The sequence below is a fragment of the Dromaius novaehollandiae genome, chromosome 1 (assembly GCF_036370855.1).
Source record: "Dromaius novaehollandiae isolate bDroNov1 chromosome 1, bDroNov1.hap1, whole genome shotgun sequence".
Taxonomy (NCBI): domain Eukaryota; kingdom Metazoa; phylum Chordata; class Aves; order Casuariiformes; family Dromaiidae; genus Dromaius; species Dromaius novaehollandiae.
This window is the reverse complement of record NC_088098.1, coordinates 164,252,991-164,269,028: the sequence shown is the minus strand read 5'-3', so window position 1 is coordinate 164,269,028 and position 16,038 is coordinate 164,252,991. Positions and strand designations below refer to the sequence as shown.

Here is a 16,038-nt window from a genome sequence, read left to right as displayed (position 1 = left end):
GCCGTACGGTTTGCTTTCCGTAACGCGCTGAGCGAAATGTCAGTAATCCACCCCCCAAGAGGTAACTAACGATTCTTCTCACAAACTGTGCTATCAAAAACCGATTGTCTGGCTCCGTATGCTCAGAAAATAAAAAGAACCTGAGTGCTGGAGTAGTGGTACTGCTTCTGGTAGTTTAGTTAGGAAGACTCTCGGGACTTTATCTCTTCCTTCAGCAGCTGTGTAGTCCTAGTCTGAACAGGTCTGCCTTGGCCTCAGCTTCTGTAACTTATTACTGAGGGCTTCCCAAGGACAACAGGGTCAGGGCTTCTTGTAAATGAATGTTCCCTGTGGGACTCATAATGAAGAGACTGTTAACTAATTATCAGTCTGTTTGGAAGGCATTCATTTTTTAATTGACCTCAAAGCACTCAAGGAACAAAAGGAATCTGAGGAAAGATGATTTGGGTCCAGGGCAAACAAATGAGTCGTTTTCCTTCATGGGGTAGTTGCACGGGTTTATTAGAGTCCAGCGGACATAGAAGTTTTTCAAGTTTATTATTCCGATGATTTAAATGAGGAGATTTATTTCTGATGACATGGTCTGTGTGTTACAGGGAGCTTTCCTCCCCTTGATTCAGGTATCGTATTCTGTGCAGATATTGCTCCCATCAGCACTTGTCAGGATAACATAGAATTACAATGGAATTAATTTAAATCATAATCTGTTTCCCTTTAGTTTAAGTGGGAAGGTTCAATTCTGCAACTTGAGTGTCAGGTGCAATTTTACAGAGGCTGTTTTCAGGGCCGTTATATCCCACGGAGAAGATAATTACGAAGTCAGAAGGAGCCTTAGGACTCTTCGTTAGGGAACAGGTTTTGTCCAGCAAAATGATATTTTAATTTTCAGTATTTGAGTATTGGCTGAAAGGATGAAACTCATCTTTCTAATTTAGTTTTAACTGCTAAATGAGTTAATGCAGAAAACATGATACTTCTCTTTTTCTTTTTTAAGATAAAGGTGTCTGTAAATGAAATTATTCTACAGCACTATTTTATCTTTGCACGTATGAGTGACAGAAGGATATATGTGTGTTGGAGGGGAATAGCGTTCCATAATAGAAACTTAATAATGAGATCATAAAAAGTTCTCCCATATTTAGCCACTTAGTCCTGATTTCACAGGTAGACTACTTAACACATTACCAGCTTTGAAAAGCAGGTGTTCAAAAACATAATTGCTACTACAGAAAGAGAACCAAATCACAAAGCAATGGGCAAGGTTATAGCTGAATGAGGGTTTTTTCTCTCTCTCCATTCATCATATTTAAAAATAAAAAATATAGAAAGAATAGAAATAAGTTGGAAAACATTACTGACATTTGTTCATTTTGGCTTTATGAAGCAGTGTGGTGATCATATGTTTCTATTATCACCAGTCATACAATCAGTCCTACCATTCTGTAGGCAGAACAAAATAGATAAAAGGTTTTTTTACTGTTTTTTAATTTATGGTTTGGATAGAAACTGTACAAAATTGATTACCTCATAAAGAACTGGTCCTGAAATTTCTGAACTTGCAACATGACCCATAAGAATTCTGTCTTATGTAAAATATTTTCTGTGAACATGCTTCCAGTTGTAATACTGTAACCAATGCTTGCGTTAGGTGTTCATGAAATTTAGTGGTGAAATTGTTAAGGGCAGTGTTATATTCCATAGGGTTTATTACACCTTCAAATTCTATCATGTGGAAATAGTTACAGTGCTCAAATCAAGTGTGGCGTTTTGATACACAGTAGAAGCATTTATTTGGTTTGAGAGCAGAAAGCTGCAATTTTTCAAAAATCTCTAGTGAGTTTCTGGAGTGTTTTGTGATGACACCAAACTGCTGTATATCTGAATATAAAACAAGTGCTTTATAAATTGTTTTATTACACTTCAAAGTAACATGCTAGCACAATTACCAAACTCAACTGCAAAAGTTGCCAATTTGGAACATGTGAAGACAGGTGTGAGATTACAGCTGTAATAAAACTGAAATTGGGTGCTGGGCAGCTGAATTTGTAGTAGGCAATTGATTTGATTTATTTAACACAGGCCACGAAAGGAGACACATGTAGGTCAGCATCTTCAGTTGGAAACGGTGCTTAGCGGAGTTGTGGTAAGCTGCGGGAACTGCTGACTTAATACGTGTTTCGTCTGACATGATGCTGGTGCAGCGTAACTACAGTCTGTTGAGCTTGTCTGTGGAGACACCATTTGCGACACGGAGAAACTAGTCAGTTATATCCAATGCCACTTGTGCCATAAAATCTTTGCTAAAATTAGCATAAGAATGTAGACCATATGGAGTTTCCCAGGGCAAGAATTGGTACATTAGCTGCGAGCACATTTTCAGCCTGCAAAATACTTAAGGTGTATATATACACAAATCAGTGATTAAACTCCTTTTAGAGTAATAGAACAATATATTACAAAACTCAAATGGTAAATGATCAAATACAGCCTGCAGAGTTATTTCCAATCGAAGCAGCCTGTGGTACCACTGATTTGGATTTTCAAAATCCAAAACAAAAAAACCCACCTTTAATTCAAAAAGATGACTTAGGTTTTGAGAAGATAATGACCACTTTTATTTTCCAGAGAATGAATGAATGGGGGAATTAATAAACACAAAATGGTGATCACTGCTTTAAAAAAGCAAATTAAGATAAAGCATACAAAAAGGACTGTTTGTGTGAGGAGGTCTCCATTTGCCATTTCCAGGAAATCTGCCCAAAGTTTTGGCCAAGTTGTGAGCCTTTGCGAAGTGCAGCCACTCATGGTCAGTACAAATATGCTTATGTGCCACAATTTCTGAAGTCCTTGTCTTTGCTAAGTGTACCTCAACCTCTTAGGCTGATCAGCCTGCAAACGCTCCATTGCCACAGAGCCGAGGAAAATACTTTTGCTTGGTTTATACTGTGGCCTGAACCTCCAGTGCAGGAAACAGGAAGAGGAAAAATATGATCTTGAAGCGGAACCTGAAGAGTGAAGAGAAACATAATATTTTTGTTATTATCTCTTTTCTACCAAAATGCAGGGAGTCCGTGGGGGGAAGAGAGGGACTAGAAATGTTAAAAAGGTGATTATAGTTTAGTGAAGTGTTTGTGGTGACAGTAGATGGTGAATATAGATGATACAGGCAGATACCTTGTTAGGAGAGGAAAGGGATGAGGTGGTGTAGAAGTTGTGAGTATTTCTGATAATAACGAGTTTCACATTTTAGCAGTTAAGAGCGTAATGAATGTATAAAGATCCAGTGAATTAAACAGAAGAAGCTTAATGAAAATACATATGTAGGTATACGAAAGAAGTACAGTAGAAATCTGAATGATGCCATAGTTGCTAAGGTGCGTTTTAAAATAAATTGGGAAGTAGGTTTTGTAGTAAAGAGAGAGTGAGACCATAAATAAATAAGAGAGGGTAAAATTAATAATGCTACACAAATGACTGCAGTACTGAATTCAATATTCTTTACTGTGTTGTAATATTTAGAATAACATAACATCTTAAAAACCTACACCTGTAGCCGTTATTCACTAAGCCTTGATGATTAGTGTTAGTTCAGCTGATAGTCTGGCAGTTCTGAAAAGCAAATAAAGCCAGACAGAAAAGAAGAAAAAATAATGTGAAATGAACAGAGGAAATAAAACTGAATTTTATAAAAATTCATGACTCCAGCGCTAAAGGGAGTTATTGTTATACGAAGCATAAGCTACCACTGTGGCTGGAAATGGGAGAGCACGTCTGCCCGGTGCTTTCCACTGAGCGAAACCCACGGAGTTTATCTAGGAAGTGGGTTACAGAGGTATGGAGACAGTATATATGTTTTATTTAATCAAGACTATACAAGTGCTTGTAATGGCACCATTTCAGTTTTCCTTGTCTTTCTGACCTCTAATAAGAACTCAGGACATGACTGTTACTACAAGGAGCCTTATCCATGGCTTAATGTTAGCCTCTTAATTGTGTGCAACCTGTTGAATAGTTTCAGTTTAATGTGACAGCGATGTAGAGGTCTCTTAAATACTCAGTTCCTGTAAGATTCATGAACATCTGCAGCAGGAGCAGAAGAGACATGCCAAACTTCCCCCTCCCAGAGAGGAAAGCAAGCATTGTTTTGCTGTTATCATTTATGTTTGATAGCAGCTGGCTGATCAGTCCTTACATGTATTGTTTCTGGCTTGGATGCCTGTTTTTGAGAATGGGGAGGGCTTAAGGTGATAGTGTTGGGAGGACTTAGCAGACGTGGGAGACAATCCCTACATTATTTTGATGGTAATGCGGTATCTCTTTTTCCGTGTTCATACAGTGTTTAATGCAGTGGTGGTTTGGTATGTGGCTCGGAATTGCAGGTACTGCTGCAAAACAGTAACTGATAATAATGAAATGATCCTTTCTCAAGACGTATAGCTGTGAGTTTTTTTTTAAAGTTTTGGGACTCCTAAAAGAAATCTCATGGCTTTACAGGTGAACTCTTGCAGAAAAACAAATTAAGTCTGGGTTGATGGATCAGGCTTGGGGAATGACTAAACTTCACATCGGAAGACTTCATTCAAAAACTCATACAAAATCTGGAATATGGTCAGGGCAGACTCATGTGCAAGACGATGTTTATTCTAAGCATGTACAAACCTCTTTTTGATGCTGTTTTCAAGATGATGCAGCAGCTAAATGTATGACACCCCTGGGAAGTATAAACCTCAGGGCCTGATTCTCCTCAGTACATAATAAGAATGGTGAAAAGTAGCCTTAAAGTAGGTATAAATTGCATTTAAATCTTCTTTATGGCTCAGCAGTGGTACACAGGAGCCTTAGTATAAATGAGAATCAGGTCCCCAGTATTTATTTAACCTTTGGGCTTTGTATATCATTTTATTTGCACCTTTAAGAGATTTGCTGAGGGATTTTTAATCAGGATTTGGTGTACAGGAAGCTAAATGTTTTCATTGCCTTACAAGTAACTTTAATCGTAGAGGCAGATCATTCTTTTTATTTCTCAAGAGGGAATGGTAGAATTCCCTGCCTTTGTACAAACTGAGCTAAATGTTTCTGACACCCATAGTACAGTGTCAATTGGAAATTCACATTTCATGTAATAACAGACCATTTTAATTTCACGAGCTAAAGAATTGGTTTCCACTTGCAAATTGTACCAAAGAAAGCAATATTGTCAGAAGAACTGGCACAGTGCTTCAAGAGATAAATCTATTGAATTAAATAAGAGGCTTTCATTACCTTTTACATTGCATTTCCGTATAACATAAGCATTAATTAAACACTTCATTGCTTTCTCCCATTCAGTGAAGCATTTGCTGTGTCTGACAAGAAATGTCGTCCAAGAAAACATGTGGCACCCAAACACAGTCATTAAAATTCACTTACTCAAGCAGAAGGGAAAAAAGGGTAGAAGGGGAGAGTGTTTTGGTGCATTTGGGCAAGCATGGAGATAGAAGGAAATAATCAAATTTCAAACCATCTTTTCTGCCCAACAGAATAGGACCATGCTACAGAAACATATAATTTCTGGGTTTTAGGTTTTGACAGCAAGAAATCTCTGGTGGCTTGTAACTGCTTATGTCACAAGGTATCTCTCAAGACATTTTGAATACAAACAGAAAGCAGTTGTCATAGGATTTTTAAGTTTTCCTCCATTTATGAGAAAGGCTTGCTCAGTTTAGGAATCATGTTAAGTTTGAAATAGTTTTGCCTTCTAAAGTATCAAAAAGTCTCTGCAAAACGTATCTCCCCACATCCGTGAGGAATGCCCAGCTGTGGCAAAGTCATTGATACAGATTCAAAATGTTCCCAGTGAAGTGGTCAAGCCTTAAAGAGCTCCTTGTATAACACACATTTCTTAACTGAAGGGATATCGTGTATGAATATAAAGTTCATGGAAAACTCTGGCATACATCTATTTAAATTTAAATATTTCTAATGCATTTTCTCTTGTGATTCCAGGGGAACATTTGAGAATCTGCCCTCAGGAGTATACATGTTGCACCTCAGAAATGGAGGACAAGTTAAGCCAGCAGAGCAAACTGGAGTTTGAAAACTTAGTGGAGGAGACAAGTCACTTTGTACGCACCACTTTCGTATCCCGGCACAAGAAGTTTGACGGTAGGCTGGATATAATTTACTTGTTTTCAAGGTTATGGGATTTAAGTCAGTTATTCAAGATGAATTCCAATGTTCTTCTCCCTACAATTTGATATCACATTTGCAGTTGTCAGTTTGGCTAAGATAAGGGTTAACTTACAGCTGGTACCCTTATCAGCCATGTGTGTATTGCCTTTAATTACAATAACATCAAGAATTGGACTGTTAAGCGCCTGCAGGCTTGGCTAATGTTGAGAAAAGAGATTAGATATGCATAGAGAGGCTTGTAATTTTTGTCTCCTAATTTCAAATGCAAAATTTAAGTTTGCAATTATGTTCACTGTTGCAAGATGAACTATGGATCTCCCATGATTTTTGTTATTGCAGAGCTATTTTTTGTAGTCTTCAACCTGCAGCCTTAAGGCTCTAGTTTTTTTCCTGCATGATTTTCTTACAATGTACAGAGTCTCTCAGAGGGTCTTGGTTGCAGTCAGGCCTCAGTTGCATTTGGGAGGGATTTTAATGCAAACCATGCAGGCATTATTAAATACGAATCTTTTTTAGGTAGGAAAAGTTGATAAAAGCAGTTTTGGGGTTTATTTGTTTGTCATTACTCTGATCTCTTCTGGCCCTCAGCCTTTGTAAGATCTGGGAAAGAAATCAAGGGTCCATTGCCACAATTTGCTAAAGACTTTTCTTTAATAGTGAACATTTTTATGGCTGTATCCATATTTGCAAGTCACAATTTATGAAGTTCTTGTCATAAAGTGCAGATTAACAAACGTTAAAAGAGCTGCAGAGTGTTTGGTCACGGCTTTAGCTAAGTATGAAATCTGTATGTGTGTTGAATGCTTCCCTCTGTGCATTTTTGTGTCTGCATAAACATGGACACTGGAAACCATCAAAAGCAACTGCAGGGCTTTTTTCTTTTTCTAGAAGGAAACCAAGATGATCTTTGGTGTTTGGTGAGCAATGCAGTTTACTGAAAATGCCGGCCTGATTTACCAGAGAGTTCAGAGGCTGCCTTTCTAATTATTTGGCAACCCGATGCCTTTTGGTATTGCAATGAACTTGAGCATGTGACAGCTTTTTCAGTAACCTGAAATTCTGTAAATCAGGGTTGTATGTCTTTATTGATGGTTGGGTATAGCTCAATTTATTGACCCGTTTTAAACATTACATTCTGGGATTCTTATGGATCTGCTCTGCAGGAAGTCATATTAAAAGAATAGGTGGTTTCTCCTGGCTTATTTTTGATTTTTTTAAAGGCAATTTGCAATACGAAGTCCCAGTATCATCACTGAGCAGTTGAACTTTAAGTCACAGTATTTTAATACCATTCTAAAATTTTTCAGAAGTTGTTCATTTATGTGGAAAACTGCTTAGTCTTTCTAGGAGGCAATGAGTTTATGGAAAAGTATATCCATCTAACAGGCTGTGTCCTTCAGTATAAAAACAGGTAGATTTTCTTGCAGTTTAAAATAGGATGGCACTTTTTGGCATAAAAGCAAATACTGAATTGCTAGTTAACTTCAATGTTATAATTCTTGGAGATCATCTTTTTTGTTTTAATTTCATGTTTTGATTGTACAAGGAAGTTCTGATACATGACTTTGCCATTTGTTGCTAGAATGATACAAATACAGCCAGTTGTAATCTTTCATGGAAGTTTTTGTATAGGGCCTGTGTTTATCAAGAGCAGCAGACATAACAGAATATGTGAACATTTAAGTAATGTTGAGATTTAAGTAATGTTGAGTATATCATTGCTCCTGTGAGGAGTTAATTTGAACTACTGTTGGTGCCAGCCTCTTTGTTCATGCAGACATTTATATAATTTTGAAAACTTTTGCAAAATAATATGGAAGTTCTTGCAGTATTTGCATTTTTTTTCTCTGGTGTACCAGACATGCCTTGGGGTAATGCTAGTTTTGACAACATGACTCTAAGGGTACTCTCTGTTAAAGTATGATCTGACCTTTGCATGTCTTACCCTTGGTATCTTATAGTATTTTGGATTTTCTATCATGTCCTTTCTGTCCCAAATCCATACACTTAAGCATAGATTGAATGATTTTCTGAGTGCTTTTTTGAGAGCTAATTTGAAGACTGTTTTCCCTTTTAGGATTTTGCCCCAGATCCCATTCATGATCTAATCTTTTACCAGGGAACTCAATCTGCTGTAATTGAAAGATTGTCTCTTTAGCCTCAGGTCAAACACACACTCTATATACGTTTCTACATCATTTCTATATCCATTTTTTATGTTGCATTTTTACCAGAACTGCAGTTCCTTCCAGATTTCTGTAATAACTAATTTCTGTAGTATCTATAAGCCAGAGAAGCTAAATATGAAATTCTTAACAGAGAACTTTTAAAGCTATTAAGAGCTTTGGAACCAGCTAGAATCAGAAAAAAAGATAAGATGCCTTTGTTTTAACTGGCAATCAGTTCTCGCCTATTAAAGCCCTACACAATGGTCTTCATTTGTCCTCCACGTTCCTAAGGACTTGTCACTGTGATGGGAGCTGTAATTGCTCCATTCTTCTAGGTTCACTTTTTCTAATTGTTTTATTAGCATATGTAATTGTTATATTAACATAGTGTGCGGGGTTCAGTGATCACTCAGAGCCAAAGCTCTAACAATAGTATTTTTCATTTGGTTTCTATATTCTAGCTGATAAGTGTGAATTAGCATGAGTCACTACACAACGTAATACCAGCTGCCAAATGTTTCTTGAGTGAGCCTTGTGCATGGATTTGTACATCTGGATTGCCGACACCTGCATGCTTGCTGTTACGTTGCCATATGGATGGTCATTTACAAAAATTTGAGGTTTGGAATTTCAGTTTTGGGTACATGAGGATCCAGTGAATCCTCCCCTGGGAGTCTTGCCTTAAGAAAGCCTCAAGATGACAAAAACTCCGTTAAATACAGCAGGTGATCGATTTTGCTAGCATAGAGCACCTGTTTCAGCAATGGCACTTCCCAAAACTAGAGGGGAAAAAAAGAGCAAATGGGCATTTAAGAGGCTTCCAGTAGTCAGGAAAGTCACATGAAGCAAAGAGTTCCAGCAGGCCTGGATTTTTCTTTTACTTCAGCGTTTAGGGCAGGACTAATCCAAATCATCAGACATAGCCATCAGCTGTTTCCTGTTCCTAGCAATAGACAAGCAATCATGTGTCTAATTCTTGGACCCCCACTGCATACCTCAAAGCAGCTTAAAATATCCTGTGCTCCCAGTGTAGTTGTAATAGTATCATCTTATTAGCACCAATTCCTTTGCGTGGTGGCTTTGCTGAGCAGCTGTTTCACAGACAAGCCAATTTCTTTTAGGTATTGCTCCGTCAGCAGCCGAAACCAACCCTACCGGAAGGTTTTGTCATGAATGTTAATGAACAGAGAAGTTATCTGCTCAGTGACATTTTCTCACTAATGCTTTGAATAACTATAGGCAAATTATGGAAAATAATTTTATTTTAGCTAAATTGATCTGATCCTGATTAAAGAGACACTCTCTCCTCATTCTCATTAGAAAAAAGGAGGAGAGAAGTATTCTTGATAATAGTGTTAAAAATGAAAGAGTGTCTAAGAATAGTTGTCATGAACTTGAACAGATATGGATAGCCTTCAGCAGAAAGCTACGATGCCATTTAAGGAAAATAACCTGAATAGGATAAGAACCAATCTGCAGCTGCATTGATCTATCTTACAGGGTCATCATTCCCGATGGTCCTTTCTTTACAGTCTTGGAGAAGAGTGATCCATACCCATTAGTGCTGCTTATATTTCTTACAAACATTACCAGGAGGAGCAGCATAAATTACAGGGCAGGAAAGAAAGTTTCAGAGATAATCCTCTAAAACAATACCTGCAAGAAGAGCTAGCATCCCAGAAACCTTGTATCACCTTTTCTTTCTTTTTTTTTTTTTTTTTTTTTTTTTTTTTTTTTGCACTATTTGTGGAAAAACTTGGAGGAAGAGAGTGTTTATGCATCTTTTCTTGGTATTGGAGTTGGCAAACATGCACGTAGGCCTTTCAACAAAATAAAAGCGCTTTAACCAGATGAACCCTCATAGCCTGGTGTAAGTGTCTCAGAGTAGACTTTGCGGAAAAAGCATGGAAAATAACTGTGAGTAAAGTAAGGGAGCTGCTTGAAGCTGGAATATGCTGAATTTCAGTAGCTTGGCCAGTGTAAGTCCTCTGCACTTTCTCCTGCCCTTGCTGCCCAGCCTGCCAGCCCAGCTTGAGCCCCAGGTCTGGCAGCTGAGCGTACACAGGCTTTTGTTCATTCCTCGAACATCACCGATGGACTTCTGCACAGCAGCACGACTGCAACCGCTCGGCAGGCCTCTTGCACACTGCTTGCATGCTGCTGTCATAGTCGGCAGGTGAAGAAGGACTTAGGGCAGGATATCTTTTTTATGCTTTTCTTTCTTTGGCTGTGCTAGGGTATGGTTTCTTTGTTTTGTTTTTTGTGGTTTTTGGAGGCAGGGAATCAGAAGGCTCTGCCTTTTCCACATGGCTGTTTGGAAGGGAGAAGGCTTTTAAGGAGTGCAGGAAAGTCATACAGATATAGTACAGTCCATGTTCCGTATGCAACTACTCATATTATCCTTCTGCAACTACTCATATTCTTCATACTCATATTATTCTAGTCCCATGAAATCTGTGACAGAATATAGGCCCCACTCTGTGAATCCTGTGATATCAGGTATTTTCCTTTTTACTTCTGGGCAAGGTGATAGTGTTTTGTTTGTTTTGATTTGCTTGATTCTGTTTTACAGGATTTTGGTGTTACTCGCATCAGTTACAAAATCCATTGCAGGACAGGTGGATTTTTAAGACTGCACAACTGTTAGTCTGTTTCAATGCTAGCAGGTCATAATTTCCATATAATTCCTCCACTGTTTTAACAGACCGCATAACTTCTCCACTTCCCAAAATACAGGCCTTACAGCAGTTATAAGCCGTAAAAAAATGGTAACATCTGCTGGCTTGTAGTAGGTAACTGCTGCAAGTCTTTGCTGGACATCTGGTACAAGTTTCTAAACTTTACAGAGATGCCTGATAAAAGATCCCATTACATTGTATTTGAAATGAAACATTAATTTGAAAAGAAAGTATTCTAGACTTGAACCAAATACCATCAGAGCTGATAATAGCCTACAAGGAATCTCTATTGCATACAAACGATTTAGGGTCTAATCTTGTGAGATGTGTATTGAGGTTACTGCTTATCATCATTTGCAAACAGATTTTTACCTGATATTTGAAATGACATCAGATCACAGTACATAATAATAATAATAATAGTAAACTTGAACAGGAGAGGAGGTGCTGCAAGGCTATGAAACTTGGAAAGGAAGAGTTTGCTGCGCAGTAAGAACAGTTTCCTGCCAGGGGTGCAAATTCACATTACCTGTCAAGTCCGGTACTGACATGCGGTAATGTAGGCACTGGCTTCCTCTGCGCGCTCCCTGCAGCTAGGGCTGTACTTCATGCATTCGCAATGGCTTGTTCTCGCTCCTCTCCCACAGCCTCTTTTGCTAAGTGCCACTGGCCAGTGGACCATGTAATCTCCTAACCAGCCGCATCAGGTTTATGAAGCTACAAAGTGAAGGACAAGCTGCGGCACTGTGCTGCAACAGGGGGGCGTGACCCACTCTCGGATGGATCTCGCTAGAAAGCGTGTTGTCCGGGTATGGACAAATCTGTGTCACGCATATATGTACTCTGATACACACGGTCTCACGTGTTGAAACACACGGATGCCGAGAGGGCAGGAATCCAGTCTTTTTCTTATTAAACTGAGAGCGGAATTCCTCTTGCTGATTTTTAGGTGTCCACAGTGTAGGTACAGGACACCTACAGGTATCCTGTAGGTTTCCTCTATAGTCAACAGAAAATGATAGGTGCAAATCATACTTGTCTAAAATAACCACAGCAAGTAGGTCAGAAAAATCTCTTCTGAAGTGCTTATTTCTGTATATTGATTAGAGAGGGCACTGAGTTCAGATATAGATGTCTATACTGTGGACATGTACATTTGTTCAAAGAAACTCCATCCTAAGGAACGTAATATAGCAGTGAAACATCTAAAGCACTTTTGAGACTCTCTGTGCTTTATTTTCCTCCTTTAAAAAGTCATTTTCTACTTTTTCCTGTAGTGTTCTGGGGAAAAATATATTAAAAATATGGAGCCAACTAGGCGCTATGGTGGTGAGTTATTTATTAAGTATCTTATATTGGTTGAAAAAAGGCTTTCCTGTTAAATTCAAATAACATTTAATCTTGACTGAAGCTCTGAATAATACACTTTTTTAACATCTTATGATGGAAATTGTTTTCTCAATTTAATGTCCAAGCCTTAAAAATACTAACTCATAAACAAAATTACTGATTTCTGTATACTGAAGCTCCTGTGATTAAAGATGTTTTGTATGCATGTGCACAAGAATAGGATTAATAATGGATTCTGCCTCAACTCCATAATACTGATGAAAGATATCAGTATTCTGAAAATGTCATCGGAGTCTCTATTAGCCATCCCTGATTCTTACTCAGGCAGTAGTTGCACACCTGACACACAGCAAGGACAAAACTGTGTTGTAAGAACAAAAAATAGGGACTGGATATGAAAACCAAGCTGCAAAACAATGGGATGCATATGTATTATCAGCACCCCGGATAGTAGGAATGGTGGTCTTCCCATGTCTCGTTTGTTGTCTTCAGCCCTTATTAAATGGGTAAATATTATTTCAAAAACGAATTTCTCAACTATATTACAGGAGCATTATTGTCTTTTTGCTGCCCTCCCCTATTTAATTCTTTTACCTGTGTGTCCAAACAACGGGAAATTAAAAGCAAACTTTAAAATAGTGTATCAAGAAATGGATTCTGGAATGTCTGAAAAATCATTAAGTGAGTCATTATTCACTACTGGCCCTATATCTCTACATGTCTAAAAAAGATCATCATTTTTTAGAGTTTATTTGAAATTAAAGTTTCCTCCTTTTACCTCTGCCCTGTGGTCTTCCAGAGAAATGAGGAAATGGCTCCTTCTCCAAGAGGAGTGTCATCGGTATGTCACTTCCAGTATTAAGATAGTTGCTTTAGGGATGGAAAGGGACTATGTGCTGTAATTATTAAGGTCTACTTGTGTTACACTTTGTGATAAATATGAAAATTGCATGTATAATTCAGAGCTACTAGATTTTCAGATGTGCCATATTAAGAAAGGGTATTGTTTCTAAATTCTTCCTCCCTTGCTATACAAGTGCTTTCATTCTGTATCAGTAGCTGACAGGTAAAAACACGTCCTTTGCTTACACTCCCAGAGTACAATCTAGCTGCTTGTCTATTTAGGTACCAACAGAAAGGAGCAGCCGCTGGTCTCCGTCCCACTCATCAGCACTGGGACGGGAGGGCTGACAAGTGGTGTGCGCGCAACCTGGTTAGCGTAACACCGTGCTTACACGACAACTGTTGTTTGGTGTGACACTACCATAATGAAAGCAGTTGCTTCTGGCCAGGCCACTACACGTAAAGTAAAAGCAGATTACCAAGGTCTAAGCCCTGCTGTTTATCTGTGTCGCATTATTTCCTGTGTGTTGGAATTTTTGTGCAATTGTTGAGGTATCATTTCTGAAACTTTGTGTCTTAAAAAAAAAAAAAAAAAGTGTTGCTCAGTAGATTGTGGCAGCTAAATTATTGAAATATTCCAATATTTTTAAATATATTGGAATGCTACATTTCACTGATTCTCCATAAAATGTTTTATGAATCCTTTCTCTGAATATTATTGAAACAGTTCCAACTCCTCCACTTCTTGGGATATTTGCTTAAATTGGGATCCTTATTTTCAACTTTCCTGTTCTCCAAGTCGTACTGAAATGTCTGTGTTTAGTGTGAGTATTGTATAGGCATCATATGTTCAGTTTATTCTGGTGCATGTATACATTCATTTATAAGCTTTATTAGAAATAAATTATTTCATTTCTTTGTGGTTGTTACCTTATAGGTGTGCTTTATGCATTCATAATAATATACCACACTGTAGCGTTAGTTAAATGTTTCAGCAATGTGCAGGCCAGTTACCTGTCATTAATAGCAGTGATATACATACGGGTAACACATATCGCAGGATGAGATTAGCTGGGAATAGGGTAAAATACATAGAAGTAGGATCCAAAGTATTGTTCTGTGGACTGAGCTGTTATGACTATACCCCTGTAAAGGACAGTATAGATCTTAAAAGAGCAACCTTAAATGAGTAATTTGATGCAGATTTGTCCAGGATACTCTTCATATTAGTGGAAAGACAGATAGTGACCACCATTGCTATTGGAAGTGTGCTAGGAAGCTATACCAAGAATTTAAAAAAAAAACCCAAAAAATGAGAAAACAACTTAAGCCCTGAAATAAAGCTTATCTAATAATAGCATTTTGGTTAGCTTTACAAATAATCTCAAACATTTTCTAGAAAACTGGGAAGAAGCTATGAAATCAGTCAGTTTTTTAATGAGATGCATGAAAAGCCATCCTTTTCCTATTTGTAGTCTATATTTGAGATTCAGCTTCTCTACCAAAACAAACATGGTCTGATATTTTAAAAAGCTGCTGTGCATTTGCAAATGTGGCTACTCTACTTCTTAAAATAAAGCAGTTGTTTATAGGGATTTTGAGTCTTAAGTAAAGGCATCCAGGCTTGAGCATTCTGGCCAGTGCACATTGGGGAAAGATGTTTTTTATTTTTATTCACTGGAAACCTGAACCACTGAAAATTCTGTGTTTAGTAAGGTTCATTGCATTGCCTTATCCTACTTGGTCCAGTTTTGCCACTTCAACACAGCGTCCAGCCATTCTTGGAGTTTATTTATTTCTTTAGACTGTCCTTCTAGCAGCATAATCAATGGGAAGGGTGACATTTAAAACAGAGGCAAGATGCTGCTAAATCGATATCCTTAACTGTTCCCCAGCCACGAAATGCATCGTGTATGCACCAGAGAATACACACGGCCTTATTCTGTGCCAATGTGCTGCTTGAAATGCCACCTCTGAAAAATTGCAGTGGCGTGACAGCAGTTTAGAGAGAGAGCAGAAGAAATGGAAAGCTGAGCGATGCTATTAGCAACTGTCAGAATGGGCTAATGAGGAATACCTCAACCTCACATATTCCTGCCTCTAGGATGTTTCTTTGAATCTTCTTGAAATGTCATTAATCCGCTGATATTCCCTTAACCACCTTTCGATGTTTGGCATAGCTATCATTTTATCAATACCAAATATTAAGATACTTTATAGATTCAGTTTCATTCTGTTGGTTTACTTAAAGAGATTATTTTGTTGTACTACAGTGGTTGTACACAGCAGTACAACTGTGTTGATAATCGTGCTACTTAAATATCAGTCAATTCAGGTCTATGTCAGACTCTTAAAACTGTGCAGAGATACATTTCTAAATTCCAAGAAGTGGGCTAAAACAAACAAATTAGTATTCCGTGGGAGATTATGCCCAAGCTGAAGTTGTTTTAGTGTGGCACATTTTTCAGCACTCCCACCACCAGTGACTAGCTTCTCAAGCAAGCTGTACGGTCAGATGCTTAAAGTTAGGGGTATAATAAAGTTCCTTGATGGACTAGGTTTCCTGTGAGTTTATAACAGCTTCTCTGTTAAATAAAAGTGAGATGTAAAATATCAAGTGATCATTGAGTAAATTCGTACTGGGCTTATAATGCTCTGATACTGGAAATTACATAGTAACAGACATTTTTTCTAGCTTATACTCATGGTATCCCAGTTCTTGAATATCTGCCTGCCTATCATCTATCTATCTTCATTATTTTGATTAGTTCTAGTGTCATGCTATCTATGTACAGATGTGATCATAGGACTAGGACCTACCTTATTAA

The 16,038-nt window shown here is 38.0% G+C and overlaps 1 protein-coding gene across 1 annotated transcript in view; it reads left to right on the top strand.

The window, feature by feature from the left end:
* Positions 1 to 16,038, top strand: part of GPC6 (glypican 6) — a 757,595-nt gene that overhangs the window by 228,362 nt on the left and 513,195 nt on the right. Inside the window, exon 2 of the mRNA XM_026119440.2 lies at positions 5,986 to 6,144. Coding sequence (XP_025975225.2) covers positions 5,986 to 6,144 — 159 coding nt within the window. The remainder of the gene's footprint in view (positions 1 to 5,985; positions 6,145 to 16,038) is intronic.